Source organism: Nicotiana tabacum, chromosome 19, assembly GCF_000715075.1.
Source record: "Nicotiana tabacum cultivar K326 chromosome 19, ASM71507v2, whole genome shotgun sequence".
Taxonomy (NCBI): domain Eukaryota; kingdom Viridiplantae; phylum Streptophyta; class Magnoliopsida; order Solanales; family Solanaceae; genus Nicotiana; species Nicotiana tabacum.
The window spans coordinates 97,824,853-97,846,324 of record NC_134098.1 but is presented as its reverse complement, the minus strand read 5'-3'; the positions used below and the strand labels follow the sequence as shown (position 1 = coordinate 97,846,324).

Below are 21,472 nucleotides of genomic sequence, written 5' to 3'. Positions count from 1 at the left end.
GCATAATACAGTTAACTTCAGGATATGTTCTCACAGAGTTGTTCGATTTTCACTATCTAATTTTAATTACCATAATTTGTAAACTGAAAAAGATGTTATTTATTTATCTGCAGGTTTTACAGAAAATAATGAATCAAAGCCAAAAAAAAGCAAGCCTCATGAAAAAAGAAAAGTGCTAAATACGCTACAGAGGCAAAGGAACATGATAAGAAGTGATGCAACATGCAGCCGGAAGGGATGGAAAGCAAAAATAAAAATAAAGATAATTAGAAGCCTACAGAGCCACCATAGGATTATATTCATGAGAGCAAGAAGGGGCCACACTACAGATCCTATAGTCCTGCTCAGGGGCGTATGTACCATAACGGTACGGGTTCAGCCGAATCAAATATAGCTTTTGTCCAATCTTTATATTTGTCTTCAAAATTCAACGCATTAACTTCAAAGGGGTATAATCCAAAACCTATAAATTTCAAATCTTGGATTTGTTTCTTGTCTTGCTGAAAAGGTATGGTTAATTTTTTTAAATTTTATTTTGATGTATTTCGATCGAGTTACACTGCTTTTTTACTCATTCTTTTGATTGGACATGTCAAAAGAGAGAAAATTAGTGAATGAATGAAGCTTCCCCAAGATCTTCTACCACTTTGCAATAAAGCAAGAGAATACTTCTTTATGTGCTCTATTAATTTTAAGAGGAAGTATACTGAATTCTGATATGGTAAGCTTATTGTGTTTTATAAGTTATTAGAAAAATTGTGATGCTTGATGAGATATTAACAATGTGCAATCCTTCCACGGCCAAGATGAGCTAAATTACTTAGATGGTTTATTTTAGAGTTTGCAAAAACTAACTTTGCAAACTTAGTGTTCGAGTTATTGGAAAGGTGTTTGTTTGATCTGTTTTTGCAAACTTTAAAAAAAAAATAATCTCCAACCTTAGTTTTTGAAATCTTTCAAAATAATTAGCTTTAGATGAAGTTTATATTCCCAATGATGGGGAGTTAAACATTAGCGAGATGGTTGAATTCTATTGTGTACGTTCAGGTAGCTCCTCTCAGCGAAGTTAGTTATTTTGAAGCAATAAATGGACTTCAACATGGAATGTCTTCTCTCCGAGGATCTAAGTCCGTCAAACTTATGGTATCACTCATATTGTTTTGGCTTCTTGGATATAATTGTTTGAGAATTGGGTGACACTTCATATGATTCAATACATTCGATCGTTGCGTTATACGAACAAACATGTAGCTTTATAGTTTGGATTTTTAGAATTATGAAGCCGGCTTAGAGAACGTTCATCTAAATCAGTTGAGGGAAGTAAAAGCCAAAAAACTCTTTGTACAAACCTTATTGCTATATCAACTTGAAATAGCCGTTTTCTTGTGGCATAATGACTTATTACCTCCTTTGCAATAGCATTATAATATACGCTTCATCATCCTGCTTCTTTTTTGTTGTAGCATGTCATACTCGTATTTTTCTTCTTCATAACTATTCTATTTAATATGGTTTGCTTTCATATCTGTTCTTTTTTCTACATTTTTCTTAATTTACCTAATGCTAGAATGATTGGTGATTTAGAGTATAGCTATCGCATTTTTAATTGTTATCTTAGTCATGCTTATACATTTTTTCTTTGGTGATTGGGGCTATCAATTAGACCTATTTAAGTGCTATCAATTTGACTCATGCTTTATGCCTTTGTGCTATATCTTCATCTCCAGCCTTTGTCACCTTTTTTTACTTATCTTAACCGTTACAAATGGACCACAATTCTATTAATATGAGCCTTTGTTAAATGAATGTAATACATGATCGATTGATAGAACTGACTACAAAATACTAAGCAGCAAAGAGCTTCTTGCAATTAACCAGAGTAAAAGTTTTATATTACATGAACAAGTTCCATTCTAAGCTGATAACACTGCTTGCTGGTGGGATGCCTTCTTGATTGATCGATTATTTTTTTATGCACGAGACTTAGATGGATGATTCCTTCTTTTGATTTGTATTCTGTCAACTTTAAATTTCTTTACTTCACTTCATCAGCATGTTTTTTGAATAAATGAAAATTTTTAACAAACAAATATTCTATTATCTAACGCAATAAATATATCAAAATACTTAAATGCCAGTATTAATAACATGTACATAAAAGATTCATGTTAGGCTTCACACGCCTACATATTTATCTTTTGTAAATATCCTAACAAGAAATGCAATTCTACTTCTAATAGAATTATTTATATCTGTGATATGATCAAATATATAAAATATACAATAAAATTTAATCTATTCTATTTTAAATAAATTTACAACTACATGAATAGGTATAAATTTACTAATTTCATTTACAATCGTGCGAGTTATATCACTAGTAATAGGATAAATGAGAAATAGCCACCGTCCCCATTCTGAGGGAAGAAAGAGAGTTACCAAAGTGTCTAAGATTTGGTCATATGAATAGGCAAGAACGCGAATCATGCAACAAAATGTGGCTACCAAGACACTAAAGCAGGGTTACGAAAGGATAATTCCAAAAGGAAACTCCATCTGTCAAAGGGAGAATGTGTTAGGAAATGTCAAGTTGCACCTAGTAGATAACAACGCAAAAAGAATTGTCAAATATTGTCGGTTAACAAATTTGCAACTAACTGTCAAAATTTATCTTACAAGCAGTAAAAACAGGATCTACCATTATATGATACTTACTACTAAGTACTAGTATATATTTTGGAACTATTAAGTTTCTTGGTCGTGTTTGTGTTTATATGAACTGATAAGCTACTCAAGAGGATTTACCATTTTATCATGTACTTTTAACTTACACGGTTATGCTTGATATGCAAACTATTAAACGAAATCTTAATACATAGACATGATGTGCAAACTGAAAATAACAAGATCGATGACAATGCTACAGATGTCAAAAATGCTATTCCAAATGTCTGAAAATTGGTCCAAGGAAAGCTGCTACAGACTCCAGAATTCCAAATGTTTGTAAATGCTCAGAAAAGAACGAAATCTGGGAAGAGCTTTCACTATTAGTGTGAAAGGACCAGAAGTTTAGTAGACTCTTCCTATTTCCTAAAAGTTCACACGATCAGAATTGAGTAGAGATAAATGGATTCTCAGTGAGCACGCAAGCTTTCACAAATATATGTTCCTTGACATCTTCTTGATCCAATTCTTACAGAGACCAAGGCTGCAACTTTTTTAAACTAAAGGCTTAACAGCTAGTAACTCCTAGAGAAACACCACATGTTCAGACCCATTCAAGAGTATTCCAATTTCTTCATCCTGAATCAGTGCCGCTATTATCCAAATAATCAATGAAACAGGCATATCTATAAAATAAACACACTTGCAAGTTAACAGAAGGTAGAGTTGGAAGTTGATCATACATGCTACTATCCCCTACTCTTTCCGAGTTAGAGTAAAAATAAGTTCTAACCGTTTTGAAAGGACCAGGATAATTTGTAAGAGCCATCAAACAAGGTTTTGTACAATATAAACATAAGCAAGATTGTGAAAGCTAAATTCCCTATAGCACATATCTTGAGGGTTTAGTGTTTGTGTGTTACTGCTGAAGATTTTCCAGAAGGCAGGAAACATTCTAGCTTGCAGACATAAAAATATAAAAGGTAGGAGGAGATGAAGGGCAAATTTTGTCTCCTTGATCCTGTAGTAACTAGTTTTCTGGTTGAGCGTTAGGAGTTGCAACCTCAAAGCGAAGTTGAGTGCTAGGTAGTTGCATACTCAAAAGGGAGGAAAAACAGAAGTTGGATTTGGGGGTTCTCTTCTAGCTTCTTAACTACATGAGCATATCATTCTTCGTCTTCCAATTTCCCTACTTCATCCATTTTTCCATATCTTGGAGTAACCTACCATCTTCTGAAATATACTACTTTTTAGTTTTAAATGGTGCTTCCTATTCCCTGCCCCCCTTTTCCCATAAAGAAACTCTCTAACGAACAGGGAAAAGAACAATGGAAAAAATCTATTCTAATGAGTCTGCATAATCAGCTTCCAATAATAAACCACAAAATATAGAATCACAAAGTACAGAATACTATATTAACCGCCAAAATAAGAAATATACAACCTCAGCATTCATGTAAAAGCATGATCTCAGAAATGTCCTAACCAAGTAAATCTATGGAAGATCACAAATGTGGAACTATCGTGTGCTACGTTTATTAGAATTTAACAAGTGATACATGTCTGCTGTCCATCAATCAGCAGTAGTCTATCATTCATGAATCCTAAATTGATAAAACTACAACAATTACATTCCAAAAGTAACAAAAGTTTGTTTCAGGTTGCATTTTGAAGCAAACAATGTGCATCCACCACAAAACTTCATCATCAGGGGATCTGATGTGCTTCATCATCAAGATATAGAAAGCAAGAAAGTAGGGCAGCGATCGGAGATGCTTTTAAAAACAATCATAAGAATCAAATGAACAAGAATTGAATGGTAGGATCCTACCGCACAATCGAAAGAATGTATCACTGGGCACTCTTCTTTCCATTACCATAGTAATTGAGGTACCATCGAACAAATTTCTTCAATCCCGTCTGCAGATCGGTACTAGGCTTATATCCAAGCTCCCTCTGGGCCGAACTTATATTCGCATGAGTAAACTGCACATCCCCATTCCTTGGCAACTTCATCACCAATCTCTTAGCCTTCACCTTTAGCAACCTCTCCAAAATGCTGACAAGATCAGAAACCGGGACAGGGGATGTGTTCCCCAAATTAAACACCCGCAATTGAGCAGGGCCTTTCTTCTTCCCACCACTTCCAGTGCTCTTCTCCGCAGTATCCAGTGCTGCCAAACAACCCTTCACTATATCATCTACGTAGGTAAAATCCCTAGCTACCGTGCCATGGTTAGCTGCCTCGAATATGGGAATCGATTTTCCCTTCAAGATATCCCTTGTGAAAAAGAAGTAAGCCATGTCTGGCCTACCCCATGGTCCGTAAACGGTGAAAAATCTCAATCCAGTTAATGAAAGCCCATAGATATGATTATAGGTATGAGCAATTTCTTCACCAGCCTTTTTAGTAGCAGCATAAAGACTAGCAGGCTGATCTGTCCTATCCCTCTCTGAAAAGGGTACTTTAGTATTCAATCCATATACAGAACTAGATGATGCCCATACAATAGCAGGTTGAGGATTGACACTTTTGCAAATTTCAAGTACATTAACAAGACCAGCAATATTACTATGAACATATGAGCCAGGATTTTCCATGGCATAACGTACACCTGCTTGTGCAGCCAAATGCATTACATGAGTAAATGGAACAATATCAAACAGTTTCTTCAAAAGGGTGGCATCATTGATGTCACCCTCAACAATGTACACCCCCGTTCGTTCTAAGAGCGCTTGGCGCGCTCTCTTGAGCGAGGGATCATAGTAATCATTGAAATTATCCAGCCCCAAGACGCCATCTCCTCGCCGTTTAAGGGCAACAGAGACATGAGTTCCTACAAAACCAGCAGCACCAGTAACCAATACAGAAATACCATTACGTGACCTTACTTTAGCTGAAGCCTTAATCCTTTTTTCCCAAGCTGGACCACCGTAGGAGCTGGTTCTGAGAGATCTTCTAGAGAGATCTGAAGAAACAGGGGATGAAGAAGCTGGTGATCTATAGAAGAACACAAAGATCAAACCCAAGAATACAAATGACCAAAATGTAAGCTTGGCCAAGGAAAAATGCACCCTTAGCCTATTGTAAGGGGACTTTTCCATCTTGAACTTTCCAGGGGTTGATGGGATATTGTCAATGTGCTTCATTTGGGACATTACAATGACACTTCTGCCAAATCTTGGAAATTTGAGCAATACCCACTTTGGGTATTTCTTGTTTTCAAAGGAAATCACCAAATTTCCTTGGATTTTCTTGGAAAAAGCTTAGGGTTAGGGTTTGACCGAATCCTTCCTTTATTTTTTTGGTTGTATTTTCCGTAGTAATGAAGGATTGGTTGTGATAGTGGAAATGGAGATAAGAAAAAGAAAAAGGGTGGCTATAGTGTTGGTGGTGATGAGGGCGTGAAACTTTAGCGCTATATTTATGGGAATCTTCTGGTTTCTTGGAGGGACTGGTTGTTGTTGTTGGAACAAAATGGTAGTAGTAGTAATTACTTTTCTTTTTTCTTTTTTAAACTTTGTGGGGTTTCTTTGGCTTTGGTTTAACAGAAGAAAGATTAATGATTGATTAAGAAATGGGTGATTGGAAGAGAGAGAGAGAGAGAGAGAGAGAGAGAGAGAGAGAGAGAGAGGGGGGTGTGTGTGGTGGGAGTGTGGACTAATTGAGGAGGGACAAGGAGAATATGGTTTGAACAATTTAAAAGGGAATAATGAAGATTGGAAGTGGACTAATAGAGAAGAGGTTGAGTTTTAGGGGGTGGGTTGGGAGATCAAGAACATAGTCAAACAAGACTGTAATTAATGAAATGGATTAACCTCGGTATAAAAAGCTCTGAGTATAAAGTTAATGAACCCTAGTTTTTATCATTACAGTGCAAAAGCTGACAAATAAGACTATGTTGCTAAATTGGTAAGTAAAGTATATTTCTACTCCTTTTGGGAAGAGTTGGTTTTTGTCTTATTGAAGGGGGGGTGGTGTTAAAGCTGGGAGGTGAGAGGTGGGTGGTTATTGCATTGATTGGTGAAAAAAAAAGGGCCTTGAAGTTAAGGCTTTATTTTCATAAAGTTGTTTACTTTAAAACAGATTTAATGAGGGGAGTTTCTTGATTTGGGGAAAAGCTCATTAAGGTTTTGGTGTTTCTGGAACTGTGAGTAAATTGGGGTGGTTTGTTGGTAATGCAGTGGATGAAAGTTTGTAGTTAATTATGAGAGGTTCTTAATTTTTACCAAATTTGGATGGTGAGATAATTTTTTGAATCTCCTCACTCTTTTTATTTAGTTTTCTACTAATCTTCTAGATAATATTGATGGAAAATGCACATCCATGGCCTGTTTCCATCTTAAAAGTGTGCAATTTATATTTAACTAGTGCAATTATTAGAAATTGAGGAACATCTCAATTCAAGAAGCTTTAATAAAATGGAAGTCTTGAATAGGTAATTTAAGAGCTCTTATTTTTTTCTCAAAAATGAGAGTACAACAACGGCTTTCTTTTTTGTCTAAGTTAAATTCCTACCATTTGATGTTATGCTAATTTGGTTTCTTAGCAAAGAGAAGTAGATTTTCTAGAAGAATCAAATAGCTAAGTAGTCATCTTCAGTTTGAATTTTTTTTTACTTAATTTTACCTAATGAAAGCTATATTTTTCTCAACAAGAAAGCGTACAACGACATCAATGTGTAGCTAAAAAAGTAATTCTCGTGCTAAAAGGAATTATGACTTTAGTAATAAAAGTTAATGCTTGATTATTATTAATGAAATATTGTCTTTTCTAGATGCATATTAAATAAAAGTTCACAATTTTGGCTCAAGTATTTTTGACGTTAGGCCAAGTAGAAGCATGTTTTTCACCATTCACGACTTTCTTAGCTTTCCCCTTATTTACTTTCTTTTTTACTTTTCTTCTAGATTGATTTTCAGAAAATTATCTTGTTTCATGCATTTAGATTATGCAATGAAGTATATATTACACTTCTTTATCGCTTTTTTATTCTTGTTTTTTTTTTTGGTTTTGCAATAAGCATGTGCTGATGTACTGCTCTAGTTAATGAGACTTATGCCCCTTAGATGTTATTTCAACAATCAATTATGGAAAACAAACTTTTCATTTTTTCTCTAAATATAAAAAAGGTTTTCGTTCACTATCTGATTTATTGAAACATGGAAAAAAGAATATATCAAATGAGTGACTAAGAATATGCTTCTCACTAGTGCATTTTTGGGGACCCATTGATAAGGACAAATAAAGGTTTCTTTTCAAATATTGATTTTTCACTTCCTTCCACATGGCTTTTATTACTCTAAAAATGCATGGGAAAAAGAAAAGGAAGAAAAAAGATAGAGGCAATAGCCCTCCAATTTTGCACGAGTACAATCCAAAAAAAAAGGTTCCTCTCGACAACAATTTTATAAAGTTGTTTAAAGGGAGGGGTAAGCCACTAAATAGGGGAAGGGAAGTCTTTTGATGAGATTGAAACAACTAGTTTAAATAATGAATATTAGAACATCACAAACTCAAAATTCAAAAATTGTTTACCCAGTGATTTCCCATAAGTGAGGTCTGGGAGGATAACATGTACGCAGTTTTACCCCTACCAGTGGAAGGGCATATAGGCTGTTTCCAATAAACCGTCGGTTAGAGAACGACTGAAAAAGAAAAGATAATTGCAACAAATAAAAATGACAACAAGATGAAATAAAATCGAATCCAAGAATGCATTCAAACTCTAGGTAGTAATAGCCATCTATAAATAAAATATATCATACTAACATTAATGTTAGTGAACTAAGTAAGACAAAAAGAAACGCCCGACTACCTTCGAACCTTCTACCCTAATCTTTGACCTCCAGACTTAGGGTCATGTCCTCAGTCAGCTCTAGCTGCGTCATTTTCCGCCTAATAACCTCTCTCCAAGACTTCTTAGGCTTGCCTCTACCCCTCATGCTGCCCACCGAGGCTAACCGCTCAACCTTCTAACTGGGGCTTATATATTTCTCCTCTTAACATGCCCGAACCATCTCAACCTCGCCTCCCGCATCTTATCCTCTATAGGGGCCACTCCCATCTTTTCCCGAATAACTTCATTTCTAATCTTATTCAACCGGGTATGCCCACACATCCACCTCAACATCCTCATCTCAGTTACTTTTAGCTTCTGGGTATGAGAGTTCTTGACCAGCCAACACTCCGCTCCATACAACATAGTCGATCTAACTATATCTTTGTAGAACTTACCTTTAAGTCTCAGCGGCACATTCTTATCACACAAGACACCGGAAGCGAGCCTCCACTTCATCCATCCTGCTCCGATACGATGCGTGACATCTTCATCAATCTCCCTGTTACTTTCTTATTATAGATCTGAGATACTTGAAACTACCTCTCTTGGGGATACTTGCGTATCAAGCCTCACCTCAATATCCCCTTCCTGGGTACCATTACTGAACTTGTACTCCATGTATTCCGTCTTGGTCCTACTCAACTTGAAACCCTTTGACTTTAGAATCTGCCTCCAAACCTCCAGCCTCTTGTTAACACCACCCGACGTCTCGTCAATTAAAACTATGTCATCAACAAATAACATACACCATGACACCTTATCTTGAATGTGTCTAGTCAATGCGTCCATCGCCAAGGAAAATAGGAATGGACTAAGAGCGGATCCCTGGCGCAACCCTATCATAACCGGAAAGTGTTCTGAGTCTCCTCTCGCTACCCTAACCCAAGTCTTAGCTTCATCATACATGTCCTTAATCACCCTAATGTAGACTACCCCTTTAGCCTCCAAGCATCGCCAGAGCACCTCTCTCGGGACTTTGTCATATGTTTTCTCTAGGTCAATGAACACCATGTGCAAGTCCTTCGTCATCTCCCTATACCGCTCCACCAACCTCCTCACAATGTGAATGGCTTCTATAGTCGAACGCACCGGCATGAAACCAAACTGGTTCTCGGAAATGGATATATTGATCCTCACCCTCACTTCAACTACCCTCTCCCAAATGGCTTAACAGCTTAATCCCCCTATAATTATTGCAACTTTGGATATCGTCCTTATTTTTATACAGAGGAATTATCGTACTCCACCTCTATTCATCGGGCATCTTTTTCGTCCTAAAAATGACGTTGAACAGCCTACTGATCCACTCCAAACCAATCCTACCTGCATTCTTCCAAAATTCCACAGGTATTTTATCTGGCCTGGTAGCTCTACCCCTGTGCATTTTACGCATAGCCACCCGACCTTCTCTACTCTTATGCGCCTACAGTATCCGAAATTCCGGTGCATCTCGGAGTGCTCCAAGTCGCCCAACACAATATCCCTATCACCCTCTTCATTTAGGAGTTTATGAAAATATATTTGTCATCTTCGTCTAATCTGATCCTCTTCTATCAGAACTCTACCTTCCTCATGTTTGATTCACTTAACTTGATCCAGATCACGGGCATTCCTCTCTCTCATCTTGGCTAGCCTGTATAGCTTCTTGTCCCTGTCTTTGGCCTCAATCTCTTCATACATACGCCCAAATGCCGCAGTCTTAGCCGTAGTAACCGCTAACTTCGCCTCCTTCTTAGCCCTCATATACCCCTCTTTGTTCATTCTCTTCGCCTCCTCGTCCCTGCTCTCTATAAGCGTGAAGTACATCGCTTGCTTGGCTTCCACTTTCTCTTGTACCTCAAGCTAGATTCAATTTTTTTTTACATCCAATAGAAAAAAGCTAGCTTTATAAAACTGATCAACTCCTCAGTTTTCTTACCTATGTTGTTTCTTTCTTTCTTTCTATTATTCAAATAATTACTCAACTATTTGAAATTACCTAATATAGTCATATTTTTTTTGTTTGTAACGCAAAAGTCACTTAACTATACGTATAACACTCATAAGATCACTCGACTATATTTTCTCAAACTTTCAAGTGGCTAAATACCTATTTTACCCTCTAAATTTTCAATGTTTGTCGTTTTTTTACCTTTTTAATAGTATATTTTTTTCTCCCTTTTAATTTGTATTATGACTTACGCATTGAAAAAATAATCTTATTTATAAAGTAAAAACATAAAAAATATTATTCAAGTATATATAATGTTAGAATAGAATAATTCACTTTTTACTTTGTAAATAGTTTTCTTTATACACAAGTCAATAATATAGATTATTATTGTCACACCTCTTTTTTCCCGGGAGATAGGGGATATGGGAGTTTTTCCAATTTAAGTGACATTATTCGAAATGAGATTATTTATTTAATTCAGAGTCGCCACTTGAGATAATTATTATGGTGTCCCAAGTCACCGGTTTATTTTAGAATCTCAAATCGAGGAAATTGACTCTATTTATGGTCTGCGAACACAGAAGAGCAGGTAAGGAATTCTGTTAACTCGGGAGAAGGCGTGAGGCACTCCCGAGTTTCGTGATTTTAGCACGATCGCTTAACAATTAATACTTGGTCTAATTATCTGACTTATTACATGTCTACAACATATTCATGATTTTTACTTTTTAACCGCTTTTAATTATTTTTAGTCCTTTTAGTATTTATGAAATTTATTTGAACAAGTCGCGATGTCGTGCACTCGTTGTTTTGGTACATATTGCAAATCACGCTACGTGAAATGTACCCGTGATTCACAACATGTTTATTTTAATTATTTGAAGTTGGGGTCAAGTCGCGTGAAACACGCACTTGAGTTGAAATTTACGTATCATGACTATGCCACGGGAACCGTACTCATAGTCATAATGATTTATTATTAATCGCGTCTAAAGCAAGCTACGATGTTTATTCTTCCTAACTTGAAATTATTGTTATAAATAAGTTATGAAACTTATTGTGGAAGAAATAAATCAGATTTATTATGGACAGATAGGCTAGCTTCAAATTAGCTCTTAGGGCCCGGAAGAATTCATCTATTTGGTCGAAATGTTATATCACTACTATGGTTCAAATTGTTAAAACTTATCGGACAAAAAAAATAGAACATATATTTTTGAAGTTCTTGACAGTAATCTAACCAACATGAAAACCTTAGCAACAAAAGTTTAAAAATTAATCATTAACTTAAACAAATCAATCTGAAATCCAAAATGGCCCAGTTGTCTCATCTAATAGCCCATATTATAAGACAACCTATTATTAATCTTGTAAATTTCTGGTACACATCAAAACTTAGAAATTTTATTCAATTGTAATATAACAACAAGAGAAAACTACTAGGCTACTAATCACACACACACAAAAAAAATTATACTGTCAAGGCAATAATAAAGAAGAAGAAGAGTGGACCTCTCTTTTGCTAAATTTCTTTTCTGCTGCGTACAATGATATGGAAGCTCCTGAAGCAGAACTCTCGGAACGAGCCATCAACCATGACCTCGAACCGACAAACTCGAACATCACCTTACTTTAGCGATGGTTTTGGGACTAATTTTCAACATGTTTCTATGAAATTATCTTGACTGGAATTTTGGTATTAAAGGGTGGTGAAAGAAGGAGAAAGAATGACACAAATAGAAATTCTCTTAGCGTAGCGGAAGAAAAAATAATTCTCTCAATTCCCTCCTTTCTTTTTTTCTCTCCTTCTCTCCCTTTTCGGATTGCCACTTTGCATTCTCGATGATATCCTTCGTCTGGAATTTTTTCAGTTTTGTTTTTAAAATTTTATTATTTTATTATTTTTTAATTAAAAAGAATTCACACTCCCCATTTTTATTCTAATTTTTAAAATATAATTCCCCCCCCACTTTCCTTTACTTTATGTTTTAATTTTTCACTTTTTTACTTTATTTATATTTAAATTCTCACTTTGTTTACTTTTCTTTTTTTATTTTCCACTTATTTTACTTTTCTTTTTTTTTAATTTGCACTTTCTTTCACTTTTTTTAAAAACAATTTCAGCTACCTTTACTTTTATTTTTTAATTCCAACTTTCTTTTACTTTTTTTTTTAAATTTCAACATTCTTTTACTTTTATTTTTTTAATTTTTTACTTTCTTTTACTTTTTATTAAATAATTTCCATCTGCTTTTGGTTTTACTTTTTAATTCTATACTTCTACTTTTTCTATTTTTTATTCAAATCTAAAAATTTTAAAAAAATATTTAATTAGTTTCTTTTTTTTAAAATTTATTTTATTTTAAAATGTAAATAAAAATAAAAATAATACTAATAGTAATAGTAATAATTGACCTTTTAAATTATTTTTAATTTTTACCCTATATATAAAAAAAATGTAACAAAGCTAAATAATATATATTAAATTTCTAAAAATATTTACATAGTAGAAGGTGATAAAAATTCAAATATAGTCAAAAATTAGGTGCTTAGAGATGCCCCTCTTTGCTTGGAAATATGAAGAGTTTTCAGGCAAAGATTAGGTGAGTCATGTGACTAATTTTTGACCAAACCGTTATTCAAAAGGAAAAGAGATAAAAGATATGGTACCACCGAATCCTCATTTTGGACAATCTACATATCCCGGGTTATAGGGGAATCATGTCACGTGTAATTCAAGGAGAATGGTGGAATGATGAGTTGAGGAGTCGGGTGAGGTTCCGTTGAGGCTCCGGGTCCATTGTCCTGCTGTTATATCAAAATAAAAAAGAAACTTAACAAGTCTATCAGTTATGAGTTACAAGATTCCTATCTATGAGTCTTCTGAAACTTGATCTTGAGTCTTGACTGGTTCTTCATGCATACTCTGATCTAAACCTTGATGCTCACTAGCTGTAGGTTCTAGTTCATTATTCTATATCTTCTTCTAATCAAAACGGGACTCCAATGCTCGTGGCTCCAGTCATGTCTTGAGCATTCCAATTCTTTTCAACTACTTTTGCATTTTGGATTCACTTATTTTTTCTTTTCTTTTATTCTGAATTGAGACTTCTTCTTTTGGTCATCTCGAACCCTGTGCCTCGAGGTAAAACCTACTCAGATACCAAAATAAACAAACAAATGAAAATTTTCTTCTCCAGTTTGTACTAGGAAAATTTCGTGAGTTATTGAAACAAAATTCTAAACTACTTATTTATTGAAAGCAATAAAAGGTCGGAAGTGGTGTACCCCGAGAAAGTCATGCTATTTTTTTTGGATGGTGTTCCTTTATTATCAAAAGGATGTCTCAACTAACGATTGGTGTACCTAATGTTGGGAAAATGTAGCCAAGGAATGGGATAACCTATATTGGTAAAGATATCAGGGAGTGGTGTACCCTGCATTTAAGATCAAATCAACTAGGGAGTGGAGACCCTATGTTGGAAAAGGAGACTAGGGAGTGGAGACCCTATGTCTAAAATAAAATCAACTAGGGAGTGGAGACCCTATATTGGAAAAGAGACTAGGGAGTGGAGACCCTATGTCTAAAATAAAATCAACTAGGAAGTGTAGACCCTATGTTGGAAAAGAGATTAGGGAGTGGAGACCCTATGTTTAAAATAAAATCAACTAGGGAGTGAAGACCCTATGTTGGAAAAGGCGACTAGGGAGTGGAGACCTTATGTCTAAAAATAAAATTTTCTAGGAAGTGGAGACCCTATGTCTAAAATATAATCAACTAGGGAGTGGATACCCTATGTTGAAAAGGGCGACTAGGGAGTGTAGACCCTATGTCTAAAATAAAATTAACTAGGGAGTGAAGACCCTATGTTGGAAAAGACGACTAACGAGTGGGGACCCTATGTCTAAAATAAAATCAACTAGGGAGTGAAGACCCTATGTTGGAAAAAATAGACTAGGGAGTGGAGACCCTATGTCTAAAAATAAAATCAACTAGGGAGTGGAGACCCTATGTTGGAAAGGGAGAATAGGGAGTGGGGACCCTATGTCTAAAACAATATCAACTAGGGAGTGGAGATCCTATATTGGAAAAGAGACTAGGGAGTGGAGACACTATGTCTAAAATAAAATCAACTAGGGAGTGGAGACCCTATGTTGGGAAAGATGACTAGGGAGTGGAGACATTATGTCTAAAATAAAATCAACTAGGGAGTGGAGACCCTATGTTGTAAAAAAGACTAGGGATTGGAGACCCTATGTCTATAATAAAATCAAATTGGGAGTGGACACCCTATGTTGGAACAACATACTAGGGAGTAGAGACCCTATGTCTAAAAACATCAACTAGGGAGTGGAGACCCTATGTTGAAAAAATGACTAGGGAGTGGAGACCCTATGTCTAAAATAAAATCAAATTGGGAGTGGACACCCTATGTTGGAACAACATACTAGGGAGTGGAGACCCTATGTCTAAAATAATCATCAACTAGGGAGTGGAGACCCTATGTTGGAAAGGCAGACTAGGGAGTGGATACCCTATGTCTAAAAATGTCAACTAGGGAGTGGAGACCCTATATTGGAAAAACACACTAGGGAGTGGAGACCCTATGTCTAAAAACATCAACTAGGGAGTAGAGACCCTATGTTGGAAAAGCGACTAGGGAGTGGAGACCCTATGTCTAAAAATTATCAACTAGGGAGTGGATACCCTATGTTAGAAAAGAACATTAGGGAGTGGATACCCTATGTCTAAAAATCATCAACTAGGGTGTGGAGACCCTATATTGGAAAATAGACTAGGGAGTGGAGACCCTATGTCTAAAATAATAATCAACTAGGGAGTGGAGACCCTATGTTGGAAAGAAGACTAGGGAGTGGAGACCCTATGTCTAAAATAACCTCAACCAGGGAGTGGAGACCGTATATTGGAAATAGAGACTAGGGAGTTGAGACGCTATGTATAAGATAACATCAACTAGAGAGTAGTGACCCTATGTTGGAAAAGTAGACTAGGTAGTAGAGACCGTATCCCTAAAATAATCAACTAGGGAGTGGATACCCTATGTTGGAAAAAGAGATTAGTGAGTGGACACCCTATGTCTAAAAATCATCAACTAGGGAATGGAGACCCTATGTTGGAAAAGCGACTAGGGAGTGGAGACCCTATGTCTAAAAATCATCAACTAGGGAGTGGAGACCCTATGTTGGAAAAGCGACTAGGGAGTGGAGACCCTATGCTGGAAAGGCGACTAGGGAGTGGAGACCCTATGTCTAAAATAATCATCAACTAGGGAATGGAGACCCTATGTTGGAAAAGCGACTAGGGAGTGGAGGCCCTATGTCTAAAACAACATCAACTAGGGAGTGGAGACCCTATGTTAGAAAATCAGACTAGGGAGTGGAGATCCTATGTCTTAAAATAAAATCAACTAGGGGGTGGAGACCATATTTTGGAAAAAAGACTAGGGAGTGGAGACCCTATGTCTAAAATATCATCAACTAGGGAGTGGAGACCCTATGTTGGAAAAGCAGACTAGGGAGTGGAGACCCTATGTCTAAAATATCATCAACTAGGGAGTGGAGACCCTATGTTAGAAAAGCGGACTAATGAGTGAAGACCATATGTCTAAAAATAAAATCAACTAGAGAGTGGAGACCCTATGTTGGAAAGGGTGACTAGGGAGTGAAGACTCTATGTCTAAAATAAAATCAACTAGGGAGTGGAGACCCTATGTCGGAAAAGAGACTAGAGAGTGGAGACATTATGTCTAAAGTAAAATCAACTAGGAAGTAGAGACACTATGTCTAAAATAGAATCAACTAGGAAGTGGATACCATATGTTGAAAAGGGCTACTAGGAAGTGTAGACCCTATGTCAAAAAAAAAAATCAACTAGGGAGTGGAGACCCTATGTTAGAAAAGACGACTAGGGACTGGGGACCCTATGTCTAAAATAAAATCAAACTAGGGAGTGAAGACCCTATGTTGGAAAAAAAAAAGACTAGGGAGTGGAGACCCCATGTCTAAAAATAAAATCAACTAGGGAGTGGAGACCCAATGTTGGAAAGGGCGACTAGGGAGTGGAGACCCTATGTCTACAATAAAATCAACTTGGGAGTGGAGACCCTATGTTGGAAAAGAGACTAGGGAGTGGAGACACTATGTCTAAAATAAAATCAACTAGGGAGTGGAGACCTTATATCTAAAATAAAATCAACTAGGGATTGGAGACCCTATATTGTAAAAGAGACTAGGGATTGGAGACCATATGTCTAAAATATCATCAATTAGGGAGTGAAGACCCTATGTTGGAAAGGCAGACTAGGGAGTGGAGACCCTATGTCTAAAAATATCAACTACGGAGTGGAGACCCTATATTGGAAAAGCGACTAGGGAGTGGAGACCCTATGTCTAAAATATTCATCAACTAGGAAGTGGAAACCCTATGTTGGAAAAGAATACTAAGGAGTGGAGATCCTATGTCTAAAATAATCATCAACTAGGGAGTGAAGACCCTATGTTGGAAAAATAGACTAGGGAGTGGAGACCCTATGTCTAAAAATGTCAACTAGGGAGTGGAGACCCTATGTTGGAAAAACAGACTAGGGAGTGAAGACCCTATGTTGGAAAAAAAAAAGACTAGGGAGTGGAGACCCCATGTCTAAAAATAAAATCAACTAGGGAGTGGAGACCCAATGTTGGAAAGGGCGACTAGGGAGTGGAGACCCTATGTCTACAATAAAATCAACTTGGGAGTGGAGACCCTATGTTGGAAAAGAGACTAGGGAGTGGAGACACTATGTCTAAAATAAAATCAACTAGGGAGTGGAGACCCTATGTTGGGAAAGACGACTAAGGAGTGGAGACCTTATATCTAAAATAAAATCAACTAGGGATTGGAGACCCTATATTGTAAAAGAGACTAGGGATTGGAGACCATATGTCTAAAATATCATCAATTAGGGAGTGAAGACCCTATGTTGGAAAGGCAGACTAGGGAGTGGAGACCCTATGTCTAAAAACATCAACTACGGAGTGGAGACCCTATATTGGAAAAGCGACTAGGGAGTGGAGACCCTATGTCTAAAATATTCATCAACTAGGAAGTGGAGACCCTATGTTGGAAAAGAATACTAAGGAGTGGAGATCCTATGTCTAAAATAATCATCAACTAGGGAGTGAAGACCCTATGTTGGAAAAATAGACTAGGGAGTGGAGACCCTATGTCTAAAAATGTCAACTAGGGAGTGGAGACCCTATGTTGGAAAAACAGACTAGGGAGTGAAGAACCTATGTCTAAAAACATCAACTAGGGAGTGGGGACCCTATGTTGGAAAAGAGACTAGGGAGTGGAGACCCTATGTCTAAAATAATCATCAACTAGGGAGTGAAGACCCTATGTTGGAAAAGCAGACTATGGAGTAGAGACCCTATGTCTAAGAACATCAACTAGGGAGTGTAGACCCTATGTTGGAAAAACAGACTAGGGAGTGGAGACCCTACGTCTAAAAACATCAACTAGGGAGTGGAGACTCTATGTTGGAAAAGCGACTAGGGAGTGGAGACCCTATGTCTAAAAATCATCAACTAGGGAGTGGAGACCCTATGTTGGAAAACAAAACATTAGCGAGTGGAGACCCTATGTCTAAAAATTATCAACTAGGGAGTGGAGACCCTATGTTGGTAAAGAGACTAGGAAGTGGAGACCCTATGTCTAAAAATCATCAACTAGGGAATGGATACCCTATCTTGGAAAAGCAACTAGGGAGTGGAAACCCTATGTCTAAAAATCATCAACTAGGGAGTGGAGACCCTATGTTGGAAAAGCAGACTAGGGAGTGAAGACCCTATGTCTAAAAACATCAACTAGGGAGTGGAGACCCTATGTTGGAAAGGCGACTAGGGAGTAGAGACCCTATGTCTAAAATAATCATCAACTAGGGAGTAGAGACCCTATGTTGAAAAATCGACTAAGGAGTGGAGACCCTATGTCTAAAACAACATCAACTAGTGAGTGTAGACCCTATGTTGGAAAAGCACACTAGGGAGTGGAGACCCTATGTCTTAAAATAAAATCAAATAGGGAGTGGAGACCCTATGTTGGAAAAGAAACTAAGGAGTGGAGACCTATGTCTAAAATATCATCAACTAGGGAGTGGAGACCCTATGTTGGAAAAGCAGACTAGGGAGTGGAGACTCTATGTCTAAAATATCATCAACTAGGGAGTGGAGAATCTATGTTGGAAAAGCAGACTAGGGAGTGGGGACCCTATGTCTAAAATAAAATCAACTAAGGAGTGAAGACCCTATGTTGGAAAAAAAAGACTAGGGAGTGTAGACCCCATGTCTAAAAATAAAATCATCTAGGGAGTGGAGACCCTATGTTGGAAAGGGCGACTAGGGAGTGGAGATCCTATGTCTACAATAAAATCAACTTGGGAGTGGAGACCCCATGTTGGAAAAGCGACTAGGGAGTGCAGACTCTATGTCTAAAATAAAGTAAACTAGGGAGTGGAGACCCCATGTTGGAAAAGCGACTAGGGAGTGCAGACTCTATGTCTAAAATAAAGTAAACTAGGGAGTGGAGATCCTATGTTGGAAAAGCGACTAGGGAGTGGAGACCCTATGTCTAAAATAAAATCAACTAGGGAGTGGAGACCCTATGTTAGAAAAGCAACTAGAGAGTGGAGACCCTATGTCTAAAATAAAATCAACTAGGGAGTGGAGACCCTATGTCTAAAATATCATCAATTAGGGAATGGAGACCCTATGTTGGAAAAGCGACTTGGGAGTTGAGACCCTATGACTAAAATATCATCAACTAGGGAGTGGAGACCCTATGTAGGAAAAAAGACTAGGAAGTGGAGACCCTATGTCTAAAATATCATCAACTAGGTAGTGGAGACCCTATGTCTAAAATATCATCAACTTGGGAGTGGAGACCTTATGTCTAAAAATATAAACTAGGGAGTGGAGACCCTATGTTGGAATAGCGGACTAGGGAGTGGAGACCCTATGTCTAAAAATAATCAACTAGCTAGTGGAGACCCTATGTTGGAAAAATGACTAGGAAGTGGAGATCCTATGTTAGAAAAACGACTAGGGAGTGAAGACCCTATGTCTAAAAATCATCAACTAGGGAGTGGAGACCCTATGTTGGAAAAGCGACTAGGGAGTGGAGACCCTATGTCTAAAAACATCAACTAGGGAGTGGAGACCCTATGTTGGAAAAACGACTAGGGAGTGGTGACCCTATGTCTAAAAATTATCAACTAGGGAGTGGAGACCCTATGTTGGAAACGAGACTAGGGAGTGGAGACCTTATGTGTAAAACTTATCAACTAGGGAGTGGAGACCCTATGTTGGAAAAGCAGACTAGGGAGTGGAGACCTATGCCTAAAGATAAAAATCAACTAAGGAGTGGAGACCCTATGTTGGAAAACGCAGCTATTGGAGACCCTATACTACCATGATTTGGAGCTTTTTTTTCTTTTCTTTCTTTTTAATTTCATTTATTCTTTTTAAGAGAATGAGTAAAATGCGGGAAAGAATTTGGAGAAGACTTCCCTTTTGGAGTTGTCGCTGTTGCAAAGATGTTTCTAGCTCCCGTGTTGTTTCTTTTTTTTTCTTTCTTTTTTTAGTTTGCACGTGCTTCTTGTAAGGCTGCTTTTGGATTGAACATGTTTCCTGTGGTTCAAACAAAGAATAATTTGTCAATTTGAAATGATGGTTGGTTTTACAGCCTTGAGTGTTTCAATCACTTGATCTCGGCCCGTCTTCTTTGATGGTACTTTTAGCTGCAACTGGTTGTTCCCTGAACACCGATTTCATTCATGGCCTTGGAGAACCCTTGGCTTTGCCAAAACTTTACTATGACGGTTGGTCGCGTGAGACTTAACCTTTTTCGGCTTCATTTTGCCTTTGTAGGCTTTTCACTTCTTTATTCTAAATTTAACTTTAGAGCATTGGGAACTTTTGGCTTTTCAAACTTTGCCAAGACGGTTAACCACGTAGAACATAACCTTTTCAATTTCATTTTGCCTTTGTAGGCACTTTAATTTGATTTCCTCCTTCTAAGAGCTTTTGATTTTGGAGCATCGGCCGCCATGGCCAATCGAGATTGACTTGATGCCCCTGCCGAGGCTGTGGGTGCCTTTTTTTGCATATTAGCTTGTATCAAATGAGAGCCCTATAAATCAGTCTTACCATACTTTCTTTGTCTTAATTTTGGAACAGAGTTAGACCAAAAGGGATTCAAAGAAAAACAAACAGTAGAATAGAGAATGAATTTAGACAATAAGTGTCCCTTTCGGGGAAAGGAAAGAAGGACTTATCCGGAGTACATGCGGACTTCAATGAACATGACATGCCTTTTGGGCTGGATGCTTGATCTGTGTAAACTGGCCGACTCTCAGAAATTTATCACAACGTTTGCCTTGAAACCGAGAAACCTTGCCTAGGACTGTGTCAATGCCAATGGCTGTGAAGATCCTCTTTTCGATCAGTGACGCCCTTTGTGGGTTTTCACCAACTGATCTCTCTCATTTCTCTTCTCACCATCGCCTTATAGTGCTCTTTGCGAGTTTTCACTAACAAGACTCTCATTCTAATTTCTTTACTTCCCATCGCCTTACGGTGCGCGTGAGGGTTTTCACCAATAAGACTCTTTCATTTTGGTTGCATCAGATCTTGTGACTGTATCCTCCAATTCTTGAACATTCTCATTGATTGATCGGAAGGACTTTGAAAAAGGTTTGGGCAAAAAGGATTTGGACTGTCTTTCAACTTTAGAACCCTTCGGGCAAACCATCGCCGAACCATTATAAATTCTGCCCCAGTTTCAACTTTTGGGGAATGTGAATTTTTATTTTGGTATGACTGAACTCCAGAGAGAGGCTGCCTACGTATCCTTTCGGAATCAAGTCAAACGTAGTTCAAGGAACTTTGTTTCTGATTTTCTTTTGTTTTGGGTTTCTTCTCTTTCTTTTTCCTTTCCTTTTCCTTATTTTTCATTTCATTTTCTTTTTCTATT

General features: G+C 37.3%; 1 protein-coding gene across 1 annotated transcript; it reads right to left on the bottom strand.

The window, feature by feature from the left end:
• Nucleotides 1-4,174: 4,174 nt before the first annotated feature.
• Nucleotides 4,175-6,334, bottom strand: LOC107808790 (UDP-glucuronate 4-epimerase 3). The gene has a single exon (XM_016633357.2). The coding sequence runs from the start codon at nt 5,821-5,823 to the stop codon at nt 4,516-4,518; it is 1,308 nt and encodes a 435-aa protein (XP_016488843.2). The 5' UTR covers nt 5,824-6,334; the 3' UTR covers nt 4,175-4,515.
• Between the last annotated feature and the right edge of the window lie 15,138 nt (nt 6,335-21,472).

Excerpts from the sequence above, each read along its gene's own strand:
- LOC107808790 (XM_016633357.2), bottom strand. The coding sequence starts at position 5,823 with ATGTCCCAAATGAAGCACATTGACAATATCCCATCAACCCCTGGAAAG.